Source organism: Oenanthe melanoleuca, chromosome 6 (assembly GCF_029582105.1).
Source record: "Oenanthe melanoleuca isolate GR-GAL-2019-014 chromosome 6, OMel1.0, whole genome shotgun sequence".
Lineage (NCBI taxonomy): Eukaryota > Metazoa > Chordata > Aves > Passeriformes > Muscicapidae > Oenanthe > Oenanthe melanoleuca.
In genome coordinates, this window is record NC_079340.1 from 14,156,068 (window position 1) to 14,180,245 (window position 24,178).

At 42.9% G+C, this 24,178-nt stretch overlaps 1 protein-coding gene across 4 annotated transcripts; it reads left to right on the top strand.

The window, feature by feature from the left end:
* Position 1: 1 nt before the first annotated feature.
* DUSP13B (dual specificity phosphatase 13B) lies at positions 2 to 23,771 on the top strand. 4 transcript variants are annotated; one of them, XM_056495421.1, is made up of 5 exons: positions 2 to 486; positions 6,128 to 6,156; positions 20,004 to 20,198; positions 21,317 to 21,537; positions 22,655 to 23,758. In XM_056495421.1, the coding sequence occupies exons 3-5, from the start codon at positions 20,050 to 20,052 to the stop codon at positions 22,879 to 22,881; spliced, it is 597 nt and encodes a 198-aa protein (XP_056351396.1). In that variant the 5' UTR covers positions 2 to 486; positions 6,128 to 6,156; positions 20,004 to 20,049; the 3' UTR covers positions 22,882 to 23,758. The 4 variants fall into 4 exon arrangements, with proteins under 4 accessions (XP_056351396.1, XP_056351397.1, XP_056351395.1 ...); XM_056495422.1 differs by lacking the exon at positions 2 to 486 and adding an exon at positions 5,284 to 5,388 and having other exon boundaries at positions 22,655 to 23,771; XM_056495420.1 differs by lacking the exon at positions 2 to 486 and adding an exon at positions 5,284 to 5,392 and having other exon boundaries at positions 6,132 to 6,156.
* Positions 23,772 to 24,178: the final 407 nt, after the last annotated feature.

Sequence of the window (24,178 nt, forward strand, 5' to 3'; positions counted from 1 at the left end):
TGCATTTGACTGACATTTCTTTCACAAGGAAAGCTCTGTGCTGGCAGGAACAGGACCATAGCTTATGTGAGGACAGGAGTAGCATTTTTTGCATAAGATCCACTTAGAGCAGAAGGTTCATTTTTCTGTCTGTTCCCCATTGCATCAGGGACATGGTGCTGAGCTAATCCAGGGAGGCGTCGAGGCGCGAGCTGTATTTAGAGTCAGCCACCTGCCTGGGAACATCAAGCGGCAGAAAGAGCCTGCTTCAGCAAAAACCTCCCCTGTGCATTCCACAGCAGCGGCTTCCAGCAGGCCCTCCCTCCTCTGCCTGACTCTGCATGAGGCCTCCAAAGGGCTCAGCACCTGAAGACAGACCCTGCCAGCCCAGGAATGCTCTGAGCCTGGCACTCCCTCTGCCCAGGAACTGCCAGATATTTTGGACAGCTGCAAGGTGGAATTAAATCACGTGGGTGAAGAGTGGCCTAATCTCTACATAGGCAATATGTAAGTGTTATTTGAGGCTGAGCTGTTCTGAAGGGCTGGGGAATACAGTAGTCATTAACATTTGCTGGCCAGCTTTATATAGTTAGCATTGGTAATCTTCATTGCCTTAAAATAGACTTAAGATTAGCACAGAAGAAAGCAAAAGGACTACCCATTAAAGAAAGAACCTACTGCACAGAAAATCAATTAAAAGGAGAGTTAGACTCTCTTTATTGCTTTGTATTATTTTATAATTCTGTAACATACAGATTTTATAAATGCTACAGCATTTACCATACAAAGTGCAAGACATTCATGATCCTGAGCAGCCATAAAATTGCATAATAATTGGGGTTTTTTTACTTTTTTGGTGTAATTTTAACTAGAAAGAGAATTTTCACACTAAAAATTATTCTGATTTTGGCTGTTTATATGACAGCTTGATTTGCAGTTGAAATCTCTGACAAGTCTATGGATATTCTGAATGACAGCAGACTTCACTATTTCTGAAAACTGCAGATGGGTATTTCACTCTGCAGCATAGAAGAAGCATGCAATCATCTGCACTCAACATGCCTAGTGCCCAATGTTATGCCAAAACAAGGGTTTTTTCACACTCATCAGGTTGCAAACTTGTTGAAATAGCTAGAAATTACAATAATTCCTCCCGGAGAGAAGCAGGGGGAACTAAAAACCCTGCTGACTGCCCACTGATTACAGCTAAAAGTGGCCATTCTTTTAGCTGTGAAACAACAAAGCAAAAAAACGAGCTAGGTGATGTTGAGGAAATAATCTGCATTTACAAAACTTGGTTTTACAAATTCCTGATGTGCATGCACTGGCAGGCAGGGTGTGGCACAGGCAGGTGTCCCTGTGCACAGCAGCTGGGGACACCCAGCAGCGCAGAGCCCTGCTCCGAGCTGGGCTGTGCCTCAGCGACCTGCAGTGCTTCGCTGAGCTTCTGCCTTGGCCAGGAGAGTGGGAAACCCACCCTTGCCTTACCGGTTAAACCTTGCAACTACACTTGGAAATTAACTCTTTTACATGCTACAACCATGTGCAGAATTAAAGGATTTGTAGAATTGACCCTGACAGGCAAAGATTTAAGACAAAAATCACTGAAATTGTGTTCTCTTAACAGCAACATTTGGTTTTAGACAGATTTAGACCTTTTAAGTGCTGTTTTAAGAGTCCCTTTTAATGTCTGTGAGTATACATCTGCCAAACTACTCTTGGGTGTTTCTTTCAATCACATTCTATCTTGTAGGGGGAAAAAATGGTGAGGAACAAAATGGAAAAGTATATAGACAACAACAGTGTGTGTGTGTAGTAAGGAAAAGATGAACTTTGAGAACATTCAGCTAACAGAAATAAAAATGTAAACAGGTTTCTTTGTTGTTGTAACAGCTGATCACTAATATCAGCTTAAATATGAGTTACAGACTGCAAACAGTGAAATTGGAAGTCGATCAAGTACTACAGGTAGAATTTTCTTTATTGTGCCAACATCAATAAACAAATAGGAACAACACCCTAGAATAAGGTTTCATAGGATCTTCAGGAGATAGAAATGGGGAATAGAGAGAGTATGTGCATTTAGGGCCCAACCCAGTACTCAGTGAAGTTAATAAACAGAGGATGTTTCTGTTACTGAGCAAACCCATTCCAGCATCAGGACTTGTGCCAGAGCTAAAATAACCCAGAACAGTAGCATATATTGTCACTGCTTGTTTCCCTGGAACCAGTTATGTGCAGTTTCTGAGCAGCTACTTGGAAATCAAAGATCAATCTAGAATTAATGCTGTATTTTATAAGAAATATTTCTCCTTACGCCTTTATCAGAAATCTGATGTTCAGCATCTTTAAACAAGTTAAATATATCTTAAAGTAGGGATGGTTGGCTTCATGTGATGGCTTTCATCCTGGAGGACTTTGAAGCTGTCAACAAACTGATTATTAAATATTTGTCTGGCTATCAGCCATTTAAACCCTTCGGGTTTAAAGGTACAATGTTTTCAGAAGTGCTACATAATAAGCAGCTGAGGGCACAATATATAAAATATCCTTCAGAAGTCAAACTTCATGCTGGTCTTAAGCAGGCAGGTTTATTAACTGGAGAGTATAAGCAAGGCTAATATCACTGCAGCAAAGAAACATTGTAAAGTTATTACAGGCTGAGGCAAAATGGTTCCAAGCTATGCTAAAACATCAGTGTGTTCCACATACATATTTCAAATCCAGTTATAGAAGGACCTGAGTTACCTCCTGAAGTGAATTTTTGGAGGGTATTTGGGCCAGCAGTCCTTAATGTGATTGTAGTCAACTAAAGACAGTAAAACTTGTTAAAGTTATTTCTTTTCAGAAGTGAAATAACTTGGAATTCTGCATTTCCAGGTACATTATGAGTATATTCAGAACCATTCTTCTACTACCATGAGTATATTTACCATTATTCCACTACCTTACTTTTTCTTACACCTCTCAAAGGGGAAAAAATGTCTCAGAGTGTGGTGGGCACTGGGCTCTACAGACAGAAATACATTACAAGGCAACAAGAGAACTTGAGGTACTTGTAATCATGAGCTTTTACAGAAGACACAATTGACTTTGACCTTGTTGCACGTTTCTGTACATTCTGTGTGCATTAACCAGGGCAAATGGTGAGTCCCTGTCTGGATGGAAAACTGCTGCTCTTACACAGCCCTCACATTAAGCAATCACAAATTACTTTTGCAGCCTTAACTAAATGTCACTCAACCACTTGGGTAAGCCAAATTACCCACTTACAGACATTGTCTTCATTGGCACATGGGAAAACAGCAGGATCCTGAGAGATTAGGAGTGACCAACAAAACCATATCTGCATCAGTGGCAAGGTTCACACATGGTGTACTGGTAATCATCAGAATGTATTTTCTGTAGCAAGAGTGAAAAAAGAAAAGTAATTATAAAAGGGAAGGCTGTTCTGAGCTCTCAGTCAGAAATCAACTCTTTTTTTTTTTTCATTTTTCTGTATTGATTTGTCAGAATACCCAACAAAATAATTACTTTCTAGTTCGAGAAACGGCCAAAAGCTGCAAAGAGCTATTGCAGAGACATGCCAGTTGGCCATTGACAAAGCCTAATGCCACATGTTTTCCTCTGTTTCTGGACTCAGATCTCTAGTAACAAAAAGCAGTTCTTGATTTATGAAAGGGCTGTATATAATACCCTGGAGACTACTTTATCTCAGCTGCTGTAAATTGGATCTCTCAGAGATGAGATGAGATGCGATGTGAGTGAGGCAGAAGTACAAACTTATGCAATCTGTGACCACAGCACTATTCCGTGCAGCCTGGAACAGCACTATGTGTATTCCTTTCTGGTTTGAAAGAAAAAATCTCTATTGCTGTATTCTTAGAAAAAGCAGATCTGTTTCCCTATGCTGGCTTACCTTATGATATTCTGCCACTTTCCTCTAGGCAATGCGATCCAAATAGTTATCCAGTTGTGAGCAATTTCATCAAGCTGCAGGATTTACATACCCATACAAACTCTAAACTCTTATGAAATTAAAAGAACACAAAGCAACAAAGAGAAATGTCAGACAAACAATCTGAATATGAGATAAAGGTGAAAGGAACATGACCTGAAGCTTTGGCATCAAATCTATTTTTCCTCTGTTTAGGGTATAGAACGTTTCTGAATTTTGCATGCTCCTGTCATTCCTCAGTCAGCCAGTTTAATAAAGGCAGCAAATATGCTAGGTACTCCTCTGGATCTCCTATCTCCTATGGATACATACATTCCTAATTTGCTGTCCATTCTGCTCATTAAAACTCTTAAAACTAAACTCCAAGAGAAAATAGGCCCCTGTTTAAAATTAAAGCTCTTAAGTATATCCCTGCACACAAAAAGATGCTAACCTGTTTTGCTGATTGGGATCAGCAAATTAAAAAGGGAAAATATTGCCCAACCCATACAGGAAGTCACCCAGATGGGAGACGGTTTTCTCACCCTGGTGACAACAGATGCTCAATGGCTGAGGACTTTCCAGAGGTAATTTCTTCTTGCCATGTCCTCTGCCCAGCTCTGTCTCAGCTTATGGACCTGAGAATTTCTGCAAATGTAATAAATTTTCAGCTGTAAATTAGACATTATTTTCATGCTCAAAATTCCCTGTTCCCACCAAAATTCTTATTGCTTGAACAGTGCTGTGCCTCTAGCACTAGTGAACATGGAAAGAGACAAGTTATTTGATTTTAATGGACTATTTCATAAAGGAACTGCTTGTTTAAGCCTATTCTGCTGGCTCAGAAGACAGGTTTCTCCCAGTACCTTGTCTTTTGTCAATGTCTCACCAAGGAGAGGGGACTGTAAAGAAAAAAATTGAAACTTGTTTTTGAACTGTTGCAATGACTACCCAAATTGGCAAGCTAAGCTAGACCACCCCAAGGTAGTTCTCTTAGAGCATTTTCTTGGAAAATAAATTGTAGTTTTATATTGAAGTCTGAAACATGCAGAGGTAAAATACCTGGGGAAAATGGCAATTCAGGATCTCAGCAGAATTCCATTGCATTTGCCCAGAGTTCGCCTGCCACCTGCATGCGTTTCTGGAGAAGATAATGCAGTGCTGCATCAGAACACTAAAGCTAGGGGCCACACTAGTCCTTGTGGAAACTCCCACCCCAAACCAGCAGGGTAACCCAGGGGCGAATTTGCCCTCCTAATTACCAAAAGAGACGTCTGCCAAGGACAGCATGGCCTTAGAGGCACACATTGCTGGCAGGCTCTCAAGTGTCAAAATAGAACAGGCACTGCCAGCCACAGATCCTGTGCTTCGCAGGCAGCACACAGACAAGGAAAACAATCAAGTTGTCGGGTGGAAAGAGCGGCTTCCCGGGATCACTGTGACCATGGTGTGACTGTGATCAATCCACATTGGCAAGTACCATCTTTCCACGAGTGCTTCGCCTCCCGCAGGCTGCCTGCGGAGAGCAGCTCGGGCAGGCTGATGCATGCTTGTTATTGCCAGCGTAAATATCTCTGCCTTGTGCTATTGTGGCACAAAGCAGCTGGACCATTTGAAAATCATTTAAAAAGCACTATAAAATTAGGGCTCCAGTGCTCTTATTTTATGGCTTTCACGAGCAGCCATTGCCTAGAGAGAAATTATCCTCTTTATTTTCAAGGCTAAAGGTTCTTTTAACATTCATCAAAATCAAAGTGCACCCTTGGTAACACGTTGAGCTGTTACTTATTTAGTACAGACTCTTTACCTTCTGCATAATATCACATTTGAGATCTCAGTTCTTCATATACAGCTCATTTCATTGTGTCTGCTGCTGTTTTCACCAAGTGAATTTGCAGTTTCAAGAAAGGCTGGGTGATGCCCTGAAACATATTCTTTCCATAATTCCATTTTTTTTTTTTTTTTTTTTAATTTTTAGAACAATAGCCTGGAGTGTTTTTGTTTCTGATCCTTCTATAAAAATGGCCAATTACCTCTTTGGCAATGGATTTGCACAGACCAATTAAGCACTGTAAGTGAAAGATTTTCAAGGGCAGAAATAATACTTAGGTCCATAACCTGACAGACTCACTTTGAAACATCTCTTCCCTGTGTATATAAAAAAACCTGTCTTTGATAATATTCTTTCTTTTTCCATTCTTGTTTTCACAGACAGCTTCTTTACCAAACTGAGGAAAACGGTGAGTGAACTAAAGCAGCATGACAAAATGCAAACAGTACAAAGGAAAAGCCATTCTTTTTAGAAAAAAAAGGAGAAGCACAGCTTTATCAACCATACTTAGAGCTCAGATCTGAAGGACTTAGGAAGAGACACTGCATGAAAGCATCCATCAGCCACAAAGGTGGCAAGTGGGGAATGGTAAGGCCCTGCACATGCTCTGTGCTGCAGCTCAAGAAAACTACTGTGTGCCCCTCTGTTGTTTAACCTGCCTTAAGTTTCCTGTAAGAGACTGGTTATCTTATTATCCACACATCAATACAGCCGGAAGATAAACATTTACAAAGTCATAACCTTAGCTCTGTTCTCATGGTTCCCTCTTTGGCCAGGATTTTGTCTTTAAGTTCTCTGGGGCAGCAGACTCACTCCTGTGCCAAAAGGCAGCACTCTTCCAGATCCCTGCAAAGAGGGTGGTTGGTGCTGATAGATCCTGCTGTGAAAGCATGTGTAGCTACATAAAGCAGCTGTAAAGTCAAGATGAACCATCCTGCCTGGAGGAGATGTAACCAGACAGAAGGCAAGGCTGCCTGTGTGTAAGGGGAGCTCTGTCACCATACCAGCACTTCTGAGAGCAGAAGGAGTTTGAGTTTTTAATGACAGAGATCTTGCCTGTTGTCACCCAGTCTGTGATACATCAAGGGAATGGTTAAGCTAATAGAGGGACAAGATGAAGTTACTTGGTAATCACTATTGTTTATGACCCTAGCAAGGCAGAAAATGGGACAGGCATGACAGACATCTTCCTGGAAGAAGGAGGTGGGACAGACATTAAGTAAGTCAGGATAAGAAAAGCACCTCAGCTCTGTGACACATTTTTCTGTTCCAACAGTCAGCAACCACCTTCCTGTGCCTGACAACCTCAGAAACAGAGAGAAAGGCCCAATTAAGCTCATGTAGCTATGGGCCCCTGTATTTCAGATCAGATTAGATCTTTTGGGTTAAGACTGACCCATCACAATCTCTTACTTGTGGCAATAGTGAAAAGTGGCAGGAGGAGAGCAGAGATTAGTGTAGCCCTCTCAAGACCTGATCCAGCTCTGCAAGTGGGATTATGTCACTTGTGCAGGGGGTTTCTCCCTTCAGAGCTGACATTCACAAGTGTTTGCTCCCTCTCAGGCATATACAACTTGCTCAACAGAACAAAAATTAAAAACTCAGACTGAGTTTTTACCCAGTAGAATAGAATAGAAAAAAATCCCTTTATCCAGTAGAATAGTAATAGAAAATCCCTTCTACCCCGTGGTTTCAAATTCCTGGACAGCCCTGAATTTGCCTTTGCTTTGTGGATAAACTACCTGGTAAATGGTTTCTCACTATCATTTTTGCTAAAAACAATAGCAAATTGACACTTGTAGTTAATGCTTTAGTGCTGAAAGGGGAGGATTTTCCTTTCAAGCACCAAAGGGGAACAGGTGTCTAGAGAGTGTTGTTTTCCCTGCACACACTTATCTACTAACACCTCTATGTGTAAAGGCTTGCTCACCTCACATCCAGAGCAGAATTAGGCATACCCTGGAGCTGTTTTGACCTAGATGAATAGTTGCTGAAAGCCTGTCAAAAAGGGCCCAGGTTGCAGCATGTCTTGCATGAACTAAATTCAAAGTAATTTTGTGCTCAGTTTAACCTATTAATTTCAAGGAAGGTTTAATCTACCTTTAAATACCAGATGGGACTCCATAACTCAGAGGTGGGCAGCCAAAGGGCAAAAGAAGGCTCCTGGATGCTGGCAGTGTTCCTGTGATGTTGCCAGCAGCTACAGACCTTCCATCACTTGTTTTCCTCACAAAATTAAGCTGCTAACTGCAGAACCAAGCTGGGACCAAAGTAATTTTACCAAAAGAAGCAATACAAGAAAGAACACCTTAAAAATCCAAGTAGGATCAGAATCTGGAAAGGAAAAGTGTGAAGGCATTGGGATCTGTGTTATCATCATCTCAGGGTGTTCCTGCCCAGGTGATGGGCATCCATATCATCACTTTCCCCATCACCACAATAGTTGCAAGTTGCTTTAAGCATTTTGCCTTTGCTTCTTCACTCTTGATGCCATGTCATTCTCCTCCATGTTGCCACTGTGAAATGAATCTTGGTTCTTAGGGACAAATATATGGCCAGCCTGGAGGCAGATTCTGGATGTTTGGTGCCCATTTTATAGAATTCAGTATTTAGTAATGAGTAATGTTGACACAGCATTCATAAGGCAGGTGGAAAAAGAGCCAAAGTTGGCTGAAGGGCTGGCTAGTTATTCATTCTCCATCAGGCCAGAACAGAGTTTAGAGGAAGCCAGCATAAGAAACAGGATAGTTGTATATCCTCCAGCTTTTGGCTTTCAACAGATTGGCTACTTCTTAAAACACTTGATACTTTTAATTAATATTTTTTAATTAACTCTGAATTACTACAGACTGAACAGAAGAACTGGTCCTAGCACAGAAGTCCCTAATTGCTCTCACACCCCCAACAACTGCCTCCATCAGTTCCAAGGAGGTTAGCTCAGGCTGTGGGGGAAAAAAAGAAAACAAGGGGTGAAGGCTGAGTGAGAAAGAAAGGTGAATGGATAGCTGAGGAGGAAGGCTGGATGGTGAAGAGGAAGGCTGGATGGTGAGAAGCAGGCTGGATGGTGAGAAGCAGGCTGGATGATGAGGAGCAGGCTGGATGGGTGAGGAGGAAGGCTGGTTGGTGAGGAGCAGGCTGGATGGTGAGAAGCAGGCTGGATGGGTGAGGAGGAAGCTGGATGGTGAGGAGGAAGCTGGATGGTGAGGAGGAAGCTGGATGGTGAGGAGGAAGGCTGGATGGGTGAGGAGCATGAGGAGAAAGGCGGGATGGTGAGAAGCAGGCTGGATGGTGAGAAGCAGGCTGGATGGTGAGGAGAAAGGCGGGATGGTGAGGAGGAAGCTGGATGATGAGTAGCAGGCTGGATGGTGAGGAGGAAGGCTGGATGGTGAGGAGCAGGCTGGTGCTAGAGGAAGCTCTGTGGAGGCCACAGCCACCAGGCAGCACAGCTGCCATGACCAAGAGCTTTGTCCCCTCACGAACTGCAAACGCTACTGATGAACCTCCTGGATGTGTAAGTGAAGGAAGGCCAGGCCATGCTGGGGAGCAGTGATGTGCCAGGACTAGGGCAAGGGCCAGGACCAGCCAGGTCTGCTTAGTGCTGCCATTCAGAATTAACTTCTACCAGTTAATGAGCTCCTGGTAATTGCCATTGACACACAATAATCTTTGGGAGTTTTCCACAGCTTTCTTTTATCTGTTAGAAGAATGCAGGGGAACCACCACACTGGCTGCTGAGCAGGAATGCCTTTGGATAACTCAAAGCCCCCAGCCAGTCTGGTTGTACTTTCCAAACCAATTTCTGTTCATGTAGAGAGTTTATTTCCTTTAAGAAAAGTATTTGAAGTGGAAGCAGCTGGGGAGAGAGCATGAGCAGCACAGACTCCTCCATCCCAGCTCTCTTGCAAAGCCCCAGCAGCTCCTGTGACACCCATTGCACAGAAGGGTCAGTTTTCCCAGGAGATCTGGCAGCAGGGACACTGATTTGACCCCACTGCCCAGCCCAGCAACCCAGTGCAACCCTGCTAGCACCCAGGCATGCCCTCCTGCCCTGCTGTCCCCCATGTCTCCCTCTCTTCCCAAAAGCCAGAGCAGTGTCCTCTAGCTTGGCTCTTTTTCTACCACGGCTGATGGAACAGGGAATGGGAAGAGAACCATATCTGGAAAAAGACAATATAAAAGACGAAAATAATCACCCTGCTTTTTACTTTAGGTGAGTGCATTATGTCTTGGACTGGTTAGTACAACAGATTTTGCCAGCAGAACAAAACCAGGCCAAACAGGAAAAAATGAGCAATGTCACAGGCTTTTCTTACACAGGAAACCTGCATGGGAAAGGATACAGTGTAGATATTTTGATGTATACAGCCAGGTCAATACCGATCTAATTAATTCCGTACTTTTCACATTTTTCTTCCGTCCAACACGCACCGTTTCTTGTACGTTCTCCCTTTAAATGCCGGCCAGGAGTGTATTCCGCCCTGCCATGCCCAGCGCTCTGTATTTTTAAATTCCCCAACATTGTTTTTTCCTGCCATCTTGTGGCAGCAGGAAAAATCACAGCGTTTCACTTACAGCAGCACAGCCCACTGGCCTAAGACAAGGATTGTCAGTAAAAGTCTAATCTATAATTAGATTAGTTGGCATCATTGCAAAAAACTACAGCCGCTCTTGCATATTTAAGAGCTTGACTAATTCTTCCAGCTCCACTAGTTGATCTTGTAGTGGGGGTTCTTTGGTTATCCCAGAGCAAAGTGTCTGTTTTGTAGACCTTGTGTTTTCTGCTGTCTATAAAGAGCAAAAGGAAAGTTGCATAACAGTTGAGACTTTATTATGTTATGACAACTTTATCAAGTGAACCCTAAATATTTTGAAAAGGTTCCTTTTTGCCAGTGTTGCTCTTGGTCTTCATAGCTCCTTAACAAAGCTGTCTTTGTTTCCTATCAAACCATAGGAAGATCTTGTCTGATAGGCACATAAAGCTTTTCATTTTACTGTAACCACTATTGCTGCCTGGTCTCTCAATGTAAACACCACAAAACCTGTCCAAACATGCTGCATTGTTTGCTTAATTCTAAACCAAAATATTTTCATTATTTTGTTTAAAATGCATTTATTTAATATTTATTTTATTATTTATATTATATATTTTATTATATTTATTATAAAAAGGATTTATATAATCTAGGTTCCTGGGTTTTTTTCTCTTCTCCTGCAATTGCACAGAGGGTTTTTAGAAAATGAATAATTTTGATCCCATCTCTCTTGCCACAATAGCTCTTCCCCACATAGCTGAGGTAAAAATATGAAAATTATACACGATAATTTTTAAAAATTCAAAAAGAAAAAAAATGCCAGTATTTTCCCTTTAAAAAATGCAAAATTCAGAGCCAGTAAGAGGAAACTAGCTACTACTTACTAAGAAAATTTCCAGCCTGCAAAGAGAGTGTAAATAAAAGCTCTTCAAAGCTTTGCTCATTTTCACAAGCACCCGCAAAAATGACTGCTTGGGATGCCAGGCACTGGAGAGAAAGGATGTTAGTGCTATTTATAGCTCACGGGTGGCTCCCATTGCCATTGTACCTGAGAATGTCGCAGTCCTTAATGCATTCCTGCTCGCAGCAACTTTCTCAAGCAGAGGACAGCCTTCCCAAGGCTGTGCTGGAGGCACAGAGGTTTGCTTTGGGAAAACAGACCATTACATTTGTGGTGTGTTCCCAAACTGTCTGCTGTAAACCACCTGCAGCAGGCACAACCTCCAGCAAGGACATGTCCTCGCTGCTTCCTTCTACCTGTGCTCAACTCTCCCTCTTGGGAGCCCTGAGGTGCTGCTTTGCTGGAGGCTCTTCTCCCCTCCATCACCTTACCTACCAGCCTTGCCATCCATCTACAGTCCTCACCAAGCCACAGCATGAAACACAATTAGAAAAACAATTGCATAAAACCCAGCAAGATAAAGTGAAAATACTCTCCAAAAATTTGCTGGCACAAAACAACCCTTGCTTCTGCCCTGCCTGACCAACTGCAAGGCTCACACAGCCCCAGTCTCAGGAGTAGGGCAGCACAGTGCTGCCTGCTTCTCACAGATATTGCAGGCAGGGAAACTCCCAGTGACCCTGGGATGGACATTCCATGGAGCAGCAGCATGTCCCCACTGCCCTTGACCCCTCACCCCTCACAGTCTGGAGAGGCAGCTGCACACCCTGCTTTGCCCACAGCCCCTGATGAGGCAGTTCCTATCTCACTCTGATTTACCTGGCACCCTGGTACCAGGGAGCTGCAATAGGAAAACTCCTCACAGTTTTATTTCTTCTAATTTAGGGTAAAAAATTAGGACCATCAGACACATAATAAAAAGTTTGTAAGAGACAGGAAATCCCAGTTCTATGTCTTAATATCTCTTTTTAGTTATTCTCATGTGTTGATCAGAGGTCAATTCCTTTGTGACACATGATCACGATCTTCTTAAAAGATGACTTAATAAAAATCAAATAACGTTTTTAAAGTCAGCAGTTGAAAAAAAAATCTAAAGAAAAAACATTCCACTCTGCCCCAACAGAGCTGAGAATGTCTCTGGAAAGCTCTATGATATGCCTGAAAAACTCAGGTGCCAAAATAGATCTTCCACGGCAGAGTTTTGAAGTTTGCTCTTGATTCCATAGCAAAGAATTTGTACAGCTTTGTCAACCTCAGAAAAAGGTGCCTTTTTTGTATGTACCCTTTCAAGAAAGGCAAAGCAAGGAGAGCACTTCACTGCTTATGTTAAAAGTGCAGGGAGAGACAGCACAAAGCTACCCCTGCCAAACTACTGAGGAATATCAAAATCCCTTTCTCATGCCTTCAAATATTCTGAAATCTTGCAAACTTGACAGCATTGTCAATTTTGTATTGACATCAGCAGTCAGATAAAAATCATTTTAGGAGTAAATCAAGGAGATGAAAAAAAACCCTTTAATCCACAGTCACACAAATCCATACTGCCTGCAGAAGTGCGAGTGCTTTGGAGCCCTTTTTAATAGCAATATATTAACATCCTTGTTTGTCTTTCCTGAAGCTTTCAAGACATTATTTCTCTCTCTCAGTCTGGCCTCTTTGACACCGTTTTTATCAGAACTGCCCATAACTTACACCTATCGACAGCCTGTGACACCAATGAAGTCTTGGCACAGCACTGGCTGTGACAGCACTCACTGAACTGTTATCAATATCAAGGTCATTTTGTTTTTCTCGCTCTCACTGCAGCTGCAGCTCCTCTGCCCTCAGGGCATGAGCTGCCCAAGAAAGCTTTCTGCCTAAGCTCCTCCACAGCCTCTCTGCTCCATTACTGGCGTTTTATAAGATTAGAGTGAAGTTTCTACTATTAGAAGCAGTTAGCTGCATGGTGATTGTGTGCTCCCCTATTACAGCATACAGCAGAGTTATGGCTGCTGGCAGCAGGACCTAAGACTATACAATTTTAATTCAGGGAGAAGCATGAGCACAGTTGAGAAGCATCAAAAGAATCAGTAGCTTTGGGGGCCTTGAATACCTAACTGTGGTACCCCAGACAGGAACACCCCAGAGGAGAAATAAAGGGGAAAGCATCACCCTAGCTAGGCTCTACAAATATCCACAGACAGTTGGAAATTGTGCTAGGAGCCTGTGGAGGGCAGCGCTGTCTTGCTGGGGATAGTTCATTCCATAGCTCAGAGATGCCAGCTGCTAAGGTAATACTTCTTTTTTTATCTCTTTTAAATCTGAAAGCTGCAGATGTAAAAGCTGGCGTCATGCCACAGCCATGACCTGTCACTGCCAGCAGGACTCCCCATTTTTCCATCAGTGCCTCCATTTTTAAGCCATCCTTTCCTGCAGCCTTAGCCGTGTGCGTGGGCGAGTGCTTCTTCCTTGGCTTCGTGACTCAAATAGGAGGGTTGGGGGAGGCAGGAGGGGGGCAACACAAAGGTTCTCCCCTCTTGGAATGACAAGAGTTTTGGGAAAGTATGTGCAGCTCTATTACATTGCAAAGAAGAGGAAATGCTCTCCAGGAGTGCTTCTGTAAGGCAGTACCCTCTCCCCAAAAATTAGCAAGGCACAGGTGAAGCTCACCCCACTGAGCTCAGCAATCTGTGCCCCTCCTGGGGGCTTGCCTTGCCCAAGGACAGCAGTGGCTGTGTGACCTGGAATGGGGCTGCAGGGAGGCCTTGCTGCCTGCCTCACTCGGGGTCCCTCTGAGCCGAGATGCTTGAGCTGAGCTGAGATGCTTGGGCTCCACTTCCACCTGCATGCCTGTGCCTGGTCATGCCCTGTCTTCCCACTTCACCTGGGACCCGCCTCACCACCAGAGCTCTCATGGCTGTCCAAGCCCTGCCTGAGGCTGATTGCTCGTGCCTGCCATGCCCTGTGATTGCTTCCTCTACTGAAATGGCCTTTTGCACTCTTGCCGTCCCCAGGTGGCCACAGCTCCTGTGGGGCAGCAGCAGCCCCCACAGCCCCATGGGCAGCCCTGTGCAGGAACAGGAGGGCTCACAGAGGAAGGAGCCTTTAGCTTTCCAGCTCAGCTCAGGCTCCTTGCATGCAGAAGTTGGTACCTTTCAGCTCAGTCTGGAGAATTGCAGAGGGCAAAAGGTCGGATGTGAATGGAGATGTCAGGAGGGGGACAAGTAGTGAAAAGGTGTGAAGACTCAGATTTTCTCCCACCCTGTAAAACACAGTTGCCAGTGTAGGGTGAGGGGCATCTGCAATCTGAGCTGGGCTGGGCTAAGGGGGAAGCCTTGGATGGCTGCTCCTGCTCTTTCCTGACTCTGTGGTTAAAGGGTGGGTTGTGTTTTCCAGAACCCTCGATCTGGCATCTTTCCCAGGTAGTAAATTCTCTTAAAAACTGAACCAAACAGAGCTTTAATTGTACATTCTGCTTTTCTCTTCACTCCAAAATAATGGCAATAGCATTTATGCAGTGCTGCATTGAACATGTACCCGCACTGAGGCTGAGGGACTGATTCTGCTTTCCATTATTCAGGGGCACTGCCTCTGGTGAGGCAGAACAGAGTTTGAACAGTGAGCTGGAGCAATGAACTTCTACTATTCCCTGCTGTTTGACTGTGGGCAAAATAAAAGGCCATAATATATGATGCAGTCAGCCAAGAAAGCAATATTGCTCTGCCATGTGCACAGTCTACACCAAGACAAGTCCAGGATCTCATTTCTAAATTCCCATAGGTACCTCATTTAAACCATCAGCCATAACCTGCTTCTCATTTTCAATACCACTTGGTATTAGAGCTGCAGTGAAACGCTGGTGAGAGATTCTAATTCCTGCAAACAAGCCCCTGTAGGCTTGCAAGGAAAACAGAGAGTTCCCCTCTTGGTTGCCTGCTAGGTTCCCATCTGGCTGTTTTAACTTTGCTATTGCTTTTAAATGTGCCTGTTTCTGCACACGAAGCTTTCAGCTCTACCTCAAGAGACTCCTGGGTTCTCTTAGTGTCAGATTCTGACCCAAGTGTAGAGACATGGACTGGGTCTTCTTAAGAAAAAGGAAGATCATATTTCACATTACTGTATCTAAAAAATTAATTCCACCAACAAGATCATTTCCTTGTGAAACATACTTCTTTCCATCTGGAATTTTCCATCAGGAGAACAAAGCGCTACAGTGTTGCACACTCCCCAAGAGAAAAGAGCAAGGAGTGTAAAAGATGAGTGCAGAGATGCTTGCTAAGAGAAAAGAGAAGAAAAATCAGAGTAGATGGGATTTTCCAATGCATCAAGATGCTGCTTTGTAATTTTTTTCCCTTCCACATGAATTATGTTCTGACCCCATGCTTTGGTATTTTGAACCATTTAGTTTGTCAGTTTTTTGTTACAGGGAATTTAGGATATTTGGCTGCAGGAGCTTTCTGTATCATGTTATTGCTAGGTGGTGTTTATGCTATTGTAGTAACCACAGGCCCTGCTGTGCCTGAGGCTCTCAATAATCTCATGTAAGGACTTGTTACTGAAAGACACCTGTCCCCATCTGGGCTATCAGCATAACCACAGCAGAGCTCTGCCAGCCAGGAAGGTGCTAGCAAAAGGAAAAGAGGAAAGATGATTGGAGTCCAACTAATGCCCTGTCAGACTCCTCTTGGGATTCCAGACATTCATTTAATCTCTCTACAGCTCAGTTCCATCTTGAGGAGACAAGGGAACACCATGGCAAAATGGCAGGAGGCCCTGTTACAGAACTGAAAATTTGGGCTAGGCAAATAGGTGGCTACTCAGTCTGTGTTCATTTCTAGTTAAATAAAGTGTATTTTTCTCAACCAGGAACAAGTGATTTCACCTTGTTGTAATGTTTTAATATGTTTTATGTGATGCAGGAGAACAAATTCCAAAACAAAGTAACTGAATAGAAAAATGGAAATGGTAAGGTTTTTCTTTGAAATAACAAAATTAACTATTTCATATCTACAACATTAGAGTGTTTGTATTTTTACCCCCAAAACTTTGCTGGGTTTTTTTCCACTGGAATCTGCAAATGCAACACAAATATATTAAATGCTGTAGGCAATTCAAGTCACTGGGGGTTTGTGTGGGTTTTTTATTTTTTTATTTTTTGCCAGTGATGTTCGATAGAAAATGGCAATTGTTTCCACCATAGAGAAAGAAAGGGGAAAAAAACCAACCCAAACAAACCAAAAATCAGACTAAAAAGCTTTGCAGACTGTAGTATTTAAGTGGCTGGACAATATTGTGGAGATACAAAGCTTCACTAGGTTGATGTAGACAAGGTGCTGGCATGACTGGGTCCCTCAGGAGCTGCACCCAGCTGCATGGAAACAGCAAGGAGTCATCCACAGCCCCTCCTGGGTGCTCCCTGCAGCCAGGCAGTGTCACCCACAGACTCCTCCAGCCTGGACCTCCAGGGCACCTCCTAGACCACTGGGGAAACCCAGAGTCTACAGCCCAGAGAGGGATCCAAGCTGGCCCTGGCCATTTGGGATGTACCCCAGTACTCCAGGTGTTTGGGAAATGATGCAGAATGACAAGACAGTAAAACTTGTGTGCTCCCTTGTATTTTGTGCATTGCCATTAAAATCTCTGTCTGCCTCAAAAGTCTCTCATAGGTTGAATTTTTTGTTTGTTTCTGTTTTATTATTTCTAAGCAGAAAAAAGCAGAAAAAAAGCAGAAAAAAGCAGAAAAAAGCAAAGGAAGGGAAAGGAAAGGAAAGGAAAGGAAAGGAAAGGAAAGGAAAGGAAAGGAAAGGAAAGGAAAGGAAAGGAAAGGAAAGGAAAGGAAAGGAAAGGAAAGGAAAGGAAAGGAAAGGAAAGGAAAGGAAAGGAAAGGAAAGGAAAGGAAAGGAAAGGAAAGGAAAGGAAAGGAAAGGAAAGGAAAGGAAAGGAAAGGGAAAGGGAAAGGGAAAGGGAAAGGGAAAGGGAAAGGGAAAGGGAAAGGGAAAGGGAAAGGGAAACCTTGAAATTGACCTTATAAGACAGAAATTTTTCCTTCAGGTACAGGGATTCCTGCCCTCCTGCTGTCACTGACTGCTTCCAACTAGAGCAGCTTCTAGGAGCCACCCAGAGGGGGAAGCTTAGAGAAATGTAATCAGTGGCAGCACTTTTGCTACCTCTGCAGTATCTTAGAGTAGAAGATGGGGGGAAACCTTCACAAAAGTCCCTGGCCTTCAATTAAAAAATTCATATTGCTTTCCTCATTAGTTCCAATGATCTGCTATAGCTATTTCCTACCCTGATGGCCCTGCAGAGCAATCCAATTTCAAGGCCAGTATAGAGCAGGCGGGAGTGGTGTTCTGGCTAGGAGCCATTCTTGTGTTGACACAACGAGCTCACTTGTCTGACATTGGGCATGTGAATAAAACAATGTTGGCACACTTTTTGGAAAGAGGATTGCTCTATGAAAGGGAGCTCTGTTGCAAAACACTTCCCTGGTTGCAAAGGCCAGAGTCACTGTGAAGTGTCACTGGCACCAAAATTACTCAGTTCTGGGAGAACTTCCTCAAAGTCAGGTGCTGAACAAGAGGCTGCACAATCTAATTCTCTTTGCTCATCATCTCCATTACTGTAACTAACTGGGAGGCTATAATAGAAGTTTAAAGCAGCATGGTCTAGGAGAAGTGAAAGTTTGGTATCCATCTGCTCCACAACTTCAGTCCTTAAGCATTTGCAGCAACTCAGAGTCAGCCACACTCCTCGAAAATGAGCCTGTGGTCTTATGAATCTCCTGATGTAGAAGCTGTATTATCTTATTCTTGATTTTCTTTTACTGCTTCAGCTTAACGTTCTGTGTCGGTGAAAGTACAAACAGGTCATCATGAAGATGCTGGCAGTAGCTCTTGGAAACAGGGCATGACTTTCACAAGGCAGTAAAACTTGTAGGGCAGTGCACAGTTTCTGTGCTATTCTTCATGCTAATCTGGGCTAGGATTGCACAACATACTGCTTTACCAAAGCTCTTGAACTTATATTATCTGACCTGAAAAATCCATAGGCTTTTATCTCTGTATTTCTCTCTACTTCCCTGCAGTTCTTTTCCTCCATCATTAAAAGTAAAACCAGTCATTTTTTTTCCTATGCCTCCCATCATTTTTATTGTGCTTTTCATATCTTGCTTATTAAGCAGTTACCCTAGGGAGACGTCTTTCTTATTGGAACATACAAAAAGCTATAACTGCACTTAACATTTGTGGGGAGGAGGAGGGAGGAAGGGGCAAAGGAAGCAAATTTAGACTGAGGTCACAGAAATATACGTGCATGTTCAGTAATATGTCTCACATCAACTCCACTTCTTTTTCTGAAAGCAAAAATATATTATCCCTTGTTTTCTGCCTATTCCCCAAATCAGCTTACACTGTTAAAAATAACATATGTGGACAAAGTTGTTGTTTAGGAGCAACATCCATATGGCTGCTGCTGCTGTGGGGCAGGGGATAGATCAGATGACTTCTGAAGGTCCCATCTGCACTTGTTTTCTAAAATTGCTGAGAAAATAAACCCAAACTTTAGATTTAGGAAATCAGGCATTAGAATGAAAGCTGATGCCATCTCAGAATAAACACCATTTACCCTATTTTAGGAAGAGTTCTAGTGTGCTTTCCACACTGATTATGACTCTGGTAAGAACAAGCAACAAAACAAAGCTCATGAATATTTTCAGGGGGCAAGAACAGTAATTCAGGATAATGTGATACAGTCAGGAGAGATATTTCTAAAGTCTCAGAAAAGGGACTGCTTGGAAGTCTTGCTCTTGACTGAGCTTTGCTTCCAGCTGAACCATCTGGCCTAGGCTTGCTGGGTCTAAACCAGCAAACAGCATTGCAAAAGGGCTGCCCATATTCCACTGCATGATTTGTGAGGGTTCACAGGTCTGTGATCTCACAGACCTGTGAGGGAGCCCTAGATGGGATTCTCAACAGGACAACAATACCAGAACTTTTAGCACTATAATTTTAAAAACACTCTTTTTTTCTCACTTCCTGGGTAAGTACCCTGCCCCTCAGACAAGAGAAATGGCCCCTCTCTGGAGGGAAGTAGCTATCACGTTATTTATACAAAGTGGAACAGCTCCCAGAGGAGAGATTGACACAAGCACAAGAATACCAGTATAGCTAAGAATCCAGGGATATTCAACTGAAAGAGAACAAACTAATTCAAATCTTTTCCATTTATCTTTCTATACATACAGACATGTATATTTATGCTTATATATGCATGTGAAAATCCTTTCCTATGTATACATGTATGTATACATGTAGGTGTGTTTAAACACATCACTATACATGAAATAAAACTGTAAATACACACTGTTTATATGTGAGTACACATACAGATGGCTCTCACATATACATCCTATGATTTTCACCTTGGCCCTAGAAGCTTTGTAAGTATAAGTTAGTTTAATCATGCATTCAGAAACTTCTGGTTTTAGCTAATCAAAATTAAGCATACACAGCTACTCTGGTAGCTCTTCAACAAAAAGAGAAACGGTACCTCTGCCTACAAGTGTCATCCAGTCTGCATTCAGGTACAGATGTTCTTTACCAACAGTGTTACTTGACAAGAAATTAAATCACATTATCTTATGGTGCTTTCTCTTGGGAGAAATTAGAATGCCAGTAGAGTCCTACCCCTGAGTCAGTCCTGCTCTCTGGATGCTTTTAGCAACACCTGGAGGCCCTGCTGCACAGACTAGTTCTAATAATGTAATCCTATTTGAAGGGTAATGAACAGGTCAACTTTCTGGGGAATAGTATTTCTGTATGAAAATTTCCTTTCAATTCATTTTAGAAAAGCTGTCTCTGATACAGCCTGAGTGCATGCAAGGAAGCAGAAGATGCCTCACACCAGAAACTCTTCATCTCTGACTAGCAGCACTTCCTATGAAACACCAGCACTAGCAGATCTCCAGCAGCTCCTGTGGCTCAGAGGAGGCTCTGATAATCATGTGGACCAAGTCTGGCCAAATATCTACCTGGGAGATGCGTAAGAACATATGGTCCTATTGTTAAGCTGTTATCAGTCCCTGGGAGGAAGAGGAGGAGGAAGAGGAGGAAAGGGTGTGGTACCCTGGGGAGCAGCTTTTGGGTCTTCAGGAATGTTTTTGTGATATAGGCTTCCAAAATTGATGATGTAAAGAGCTTGCATGTCAAGAAAAACATGACATGCAAAATGGTGACTTACTCGCAGCATATCTGACTTGGTTTTCTATATTCTTTGAGCCACCATGCATTTTACAGAGTAAAAATTATTTGCATTCTAGACTAAAGTCCTCAAAGAACCTATGTCAAACTGATGTCAATTCTGAGATGCATTATGTGGCCTGGAAACTGCTCTAAGGCAGCAGACAAGAGGCCAGTAGCCCTAACACTCAAATAGGAGTAGCAAGATTAAGACCCAGAAGGAAGAAGATCCAAATGAATTGTCTAATAGTGATGCTGACATTCCAAATCCAAGCTTTCCTTCAAAGATGATAAAATTGAAAATATCAAACAGGAATTTTCATGCAAATACCTTATTCTTGTGACCAATAATATTTATTGGTATTTCCTTCACATAGGATTACTGCAGAGTATCTAGATCATTAGCTCATTTTTCCCAGCTCCTCCTCCTCATGAATATATCAGTTAAGGTTCAGAATTTTGTAGAATGCCTATAGTCCTAGTTTATGGTGGGAAGTGGGGTTCACTTCATCCATTTCATGTCCAAATTGGGAACAAGCTGTTCCTGTATCTGTGTGAGTTTTCACTCTTGAGACCAGGCACACTATTAATGAGAGATTAGCTCCAAAAGTTCCTAAACAAATATTTAAGGAAAATCTTGACCACTTCATACAGTGAGCCACATTCCCAGGGATTAACTGCTGGGAGGCATTTGCTTAACTGACAGTATCCCACTGGTAAGTATGTGCTCCTGCTGCTCTCTATACCTCCATATCACATTTTTCATGCACAAAGCACTATTGAAATTTGAAATTTGCTCCTCTGCAAGCAGGATGCAGTTCTTGCATCCTTCCACAGTGGGAGCAGGCACTAACTTTAAACCATGCTATTTCTGCTGAATGTTAGGAGCGTTGCCAATGTGCCCTTCATGTCTTTCAACAGGTGGGCTGCTAGGAGCAAAACTACACTTCAAAGCCTCAACATTACTCATATCCTTAATGCAGCAGATGGACCATATAGCATCAACACGGGAGCCAAATATTATGCAGATCTGCAAATAGAGTACTATGGAGTAGAAGCATTTGATGATCCTTCCTTCGATTTAAGTACCTTCTTCTATGATGCTGCCAATTTCATAGGCAAGGCCTTAAACTCTCCAGGAGGTAAGAGAGAAGCAAAAATAAGCTTTGGGTGGAAATTTCAACACAAGCCAAATGACTTTTCATTGCAGTAACAGGCATCAACAGAGCTCAGAATCAGCATATGGTTCAAGGCAGCACATGCAGAACCACTGAGCAGAGGATGGAGAAGGGTGCCTATGCCATGTGCTGCAGAGAAGGTGGTTGCGCCAGGTCCCCAGGAATTGCAGAAGACTGGCTGCCCCCATCCCAGCATGGTGGAAAGAAGGGCAAGCTCTGGGAGAGTAGAGGGAAGCGCAGGGGTCATGGCACTGTAGATGCTGCCCCATGGGCCCATCCTGTAGGAATCAGCAGGATCTGTGTGCTTCCACACATCCCTCCCAGCCCTCACACACTGACAGGGGCTGCAGCTGGGATCCTGCCCTGCAGGCTGCTCCTGCTCCCTGTGGGAGAAGTGGCACTTCGGTGCTGGCTCGAATGCTTCACACGCTCAAGTACTTCACAGAATTGGAGCTTTATTCAGCCTGTCTATTAAGCTAGAGAAGCAGCAGAAGTTAATGAACTAAGTCAAAAACTACGAGCCTGACCTGCAGCCTGCTGAATTTTTGTCAGCACAGTTTGGATTATGGCCTAGTTATCATAATTTCCATTTGTTCCAGAGTTTGCTCTGACTCTGACTGGCTGCAGAATCTGCTGCTTTCACTGGAGTGCTTTATTAAATCCTCAGTTATAGCTCACACTGGGCTGCTGAGATACAGTAAATTACAACTCCATTTTTACAGGCAGACTATCCCACAGAGTTTGTGGGACTTGCCAGTGATCACAGTCAGGGCTGGGCCAAATTTTTCTGCCAAAACTTGTTTTTTTTTTCCACAGAAAATGATCCTGACAAGTTTAGTCACAGAAAGCTTCTCCTTCCACAGAAAATTCCAACTATTTCAATCTTCAGCCTAAATTAGATGCAGGAGGTCAGAAATACCACCTTGCCTGAGAGGTGATCTTCCTGAAAGCATGAAGGTCCACTGATTGTCAGCATGGCTTTCTTAACTTGCTTCTACTATTTTTTTTCTCCTCCCTTTGTCTTTCCCACTTTAGAAATGCTAAAGCACACTCACCTTATTGTGTCTTTTTGTTTGTGCAGGTAAGGTGTTCGTTCATTGTGCCATGGGAGTGAGCCGCTCAGCAACTTTAGTGCTTGCCTTTTTAATGATCCATGAAAACATGACACTGGTGGATGCTCTGAAGACAGTGAGTGCTCACAGAAACATCTGCCCAAATTCGGGGTTCCTCAGCCAGCTCCGGGACTTGGACATTAAACTGAATGAAGAGAGGAAAGGAACCAGAGCATCTGCTACCAAAGGCCTGTAAGAGAGTACTGCTGAAAGAAAGAGGACAAAATCTTGTTTGAGTTGCCTGTATCTCTTATAGATGAACTGCATTTATAAATTTAGGACACAAGTTTATGAGACACCAGGATGCATGTTATTAATAAAAATAGATTTTGCTTGATCTTTCCATTTTGCAAAGACTTCCTAGATTTATATTTATGATTGGTTGTATATTCTATCCTTTACTCTCCACCTTAAAACATTGCTGTCTGCTAGCTTAAAAGAAAGAAAAAAAAAAAAAAAGAAAAAAAAAAAAAAGAGAGAGAGAGAGATCAGGTTCCACTTCAGAAATAGCTGTGTTTCAGCAACTAGTGAAGCTCATATCACTTTATGAAGTGTTAGGCTATTTGAGGTGAAAGATGCCATATTATTTATGCTACAGTAATGCTTAGAAGTTTTCTTATGAACCCGCCCTCCACCCCTTCACTCCCTGTATCTCAGAGGGTTTGTATTTTGAGACTTGAATCTGGCACTGGTTAGTTCTTGGTTTTACAATTGGTGGAGCTCCTGAGTTGGGGTAAGAGGCAATTTAAAGGCAGAGCAGCTGGGAAGCAACATAAGTCACTCTAAAAAATTATTCCAGGTATCTCTACAGGCTTTTCCTTTTGGCTGTTGATCAGAGCTTTTTTTCCTCCATGAATATACATTTCCTTGAGAGGGCATTCAAATGTTGTTCATCTACCATACTAAAAATCATCCAGGAAGTGCTGCAGAAAATGCTTCTAAAGAAGAAGGTGGGTTCCTAGCTAAGGCTGGTGCAGGAAAATATCTGACAGAGTTCAATGTACCCCAAATTTGTCTGTTAGTTCAAAATTATAAAACTTGGGATTTTCTTTCTCAAAAATAAAAGGTTATTAACATTGCAACATCATATTCTGTGGCATTTGCTTTTGTGAGGTGGACTGAAGTGAAAACTGAAGACATACAGGAATGGCAAGGGAGGTGTTGACAGGCACCAGGCTTTCATCTTTGTCTCTGGGCCACCATAAGAGCACTCAATAGCTACTGTCATCTGATGGATCAGTGCTGCCTGGAAACTATGTGAAGCACATCTGGCTTTTGGTTCCCAGCGGACAAGCATTTGCAGCACAAAGCCAGCTCCAAAGCCAGCTGGGGATGGCAGCTTGTATTCCTAGTACCAAACTCAGGAATGCAGAGGCATGAATACTCCCCACTATGTGAGCTGGCTACTCAAAAACAGCACAGCAACAAGGGAAAACATTCCTTGACGTCTCCAGTATTGTCTACAAGGTTAATTTCTGCCTTCAGGACAGGCA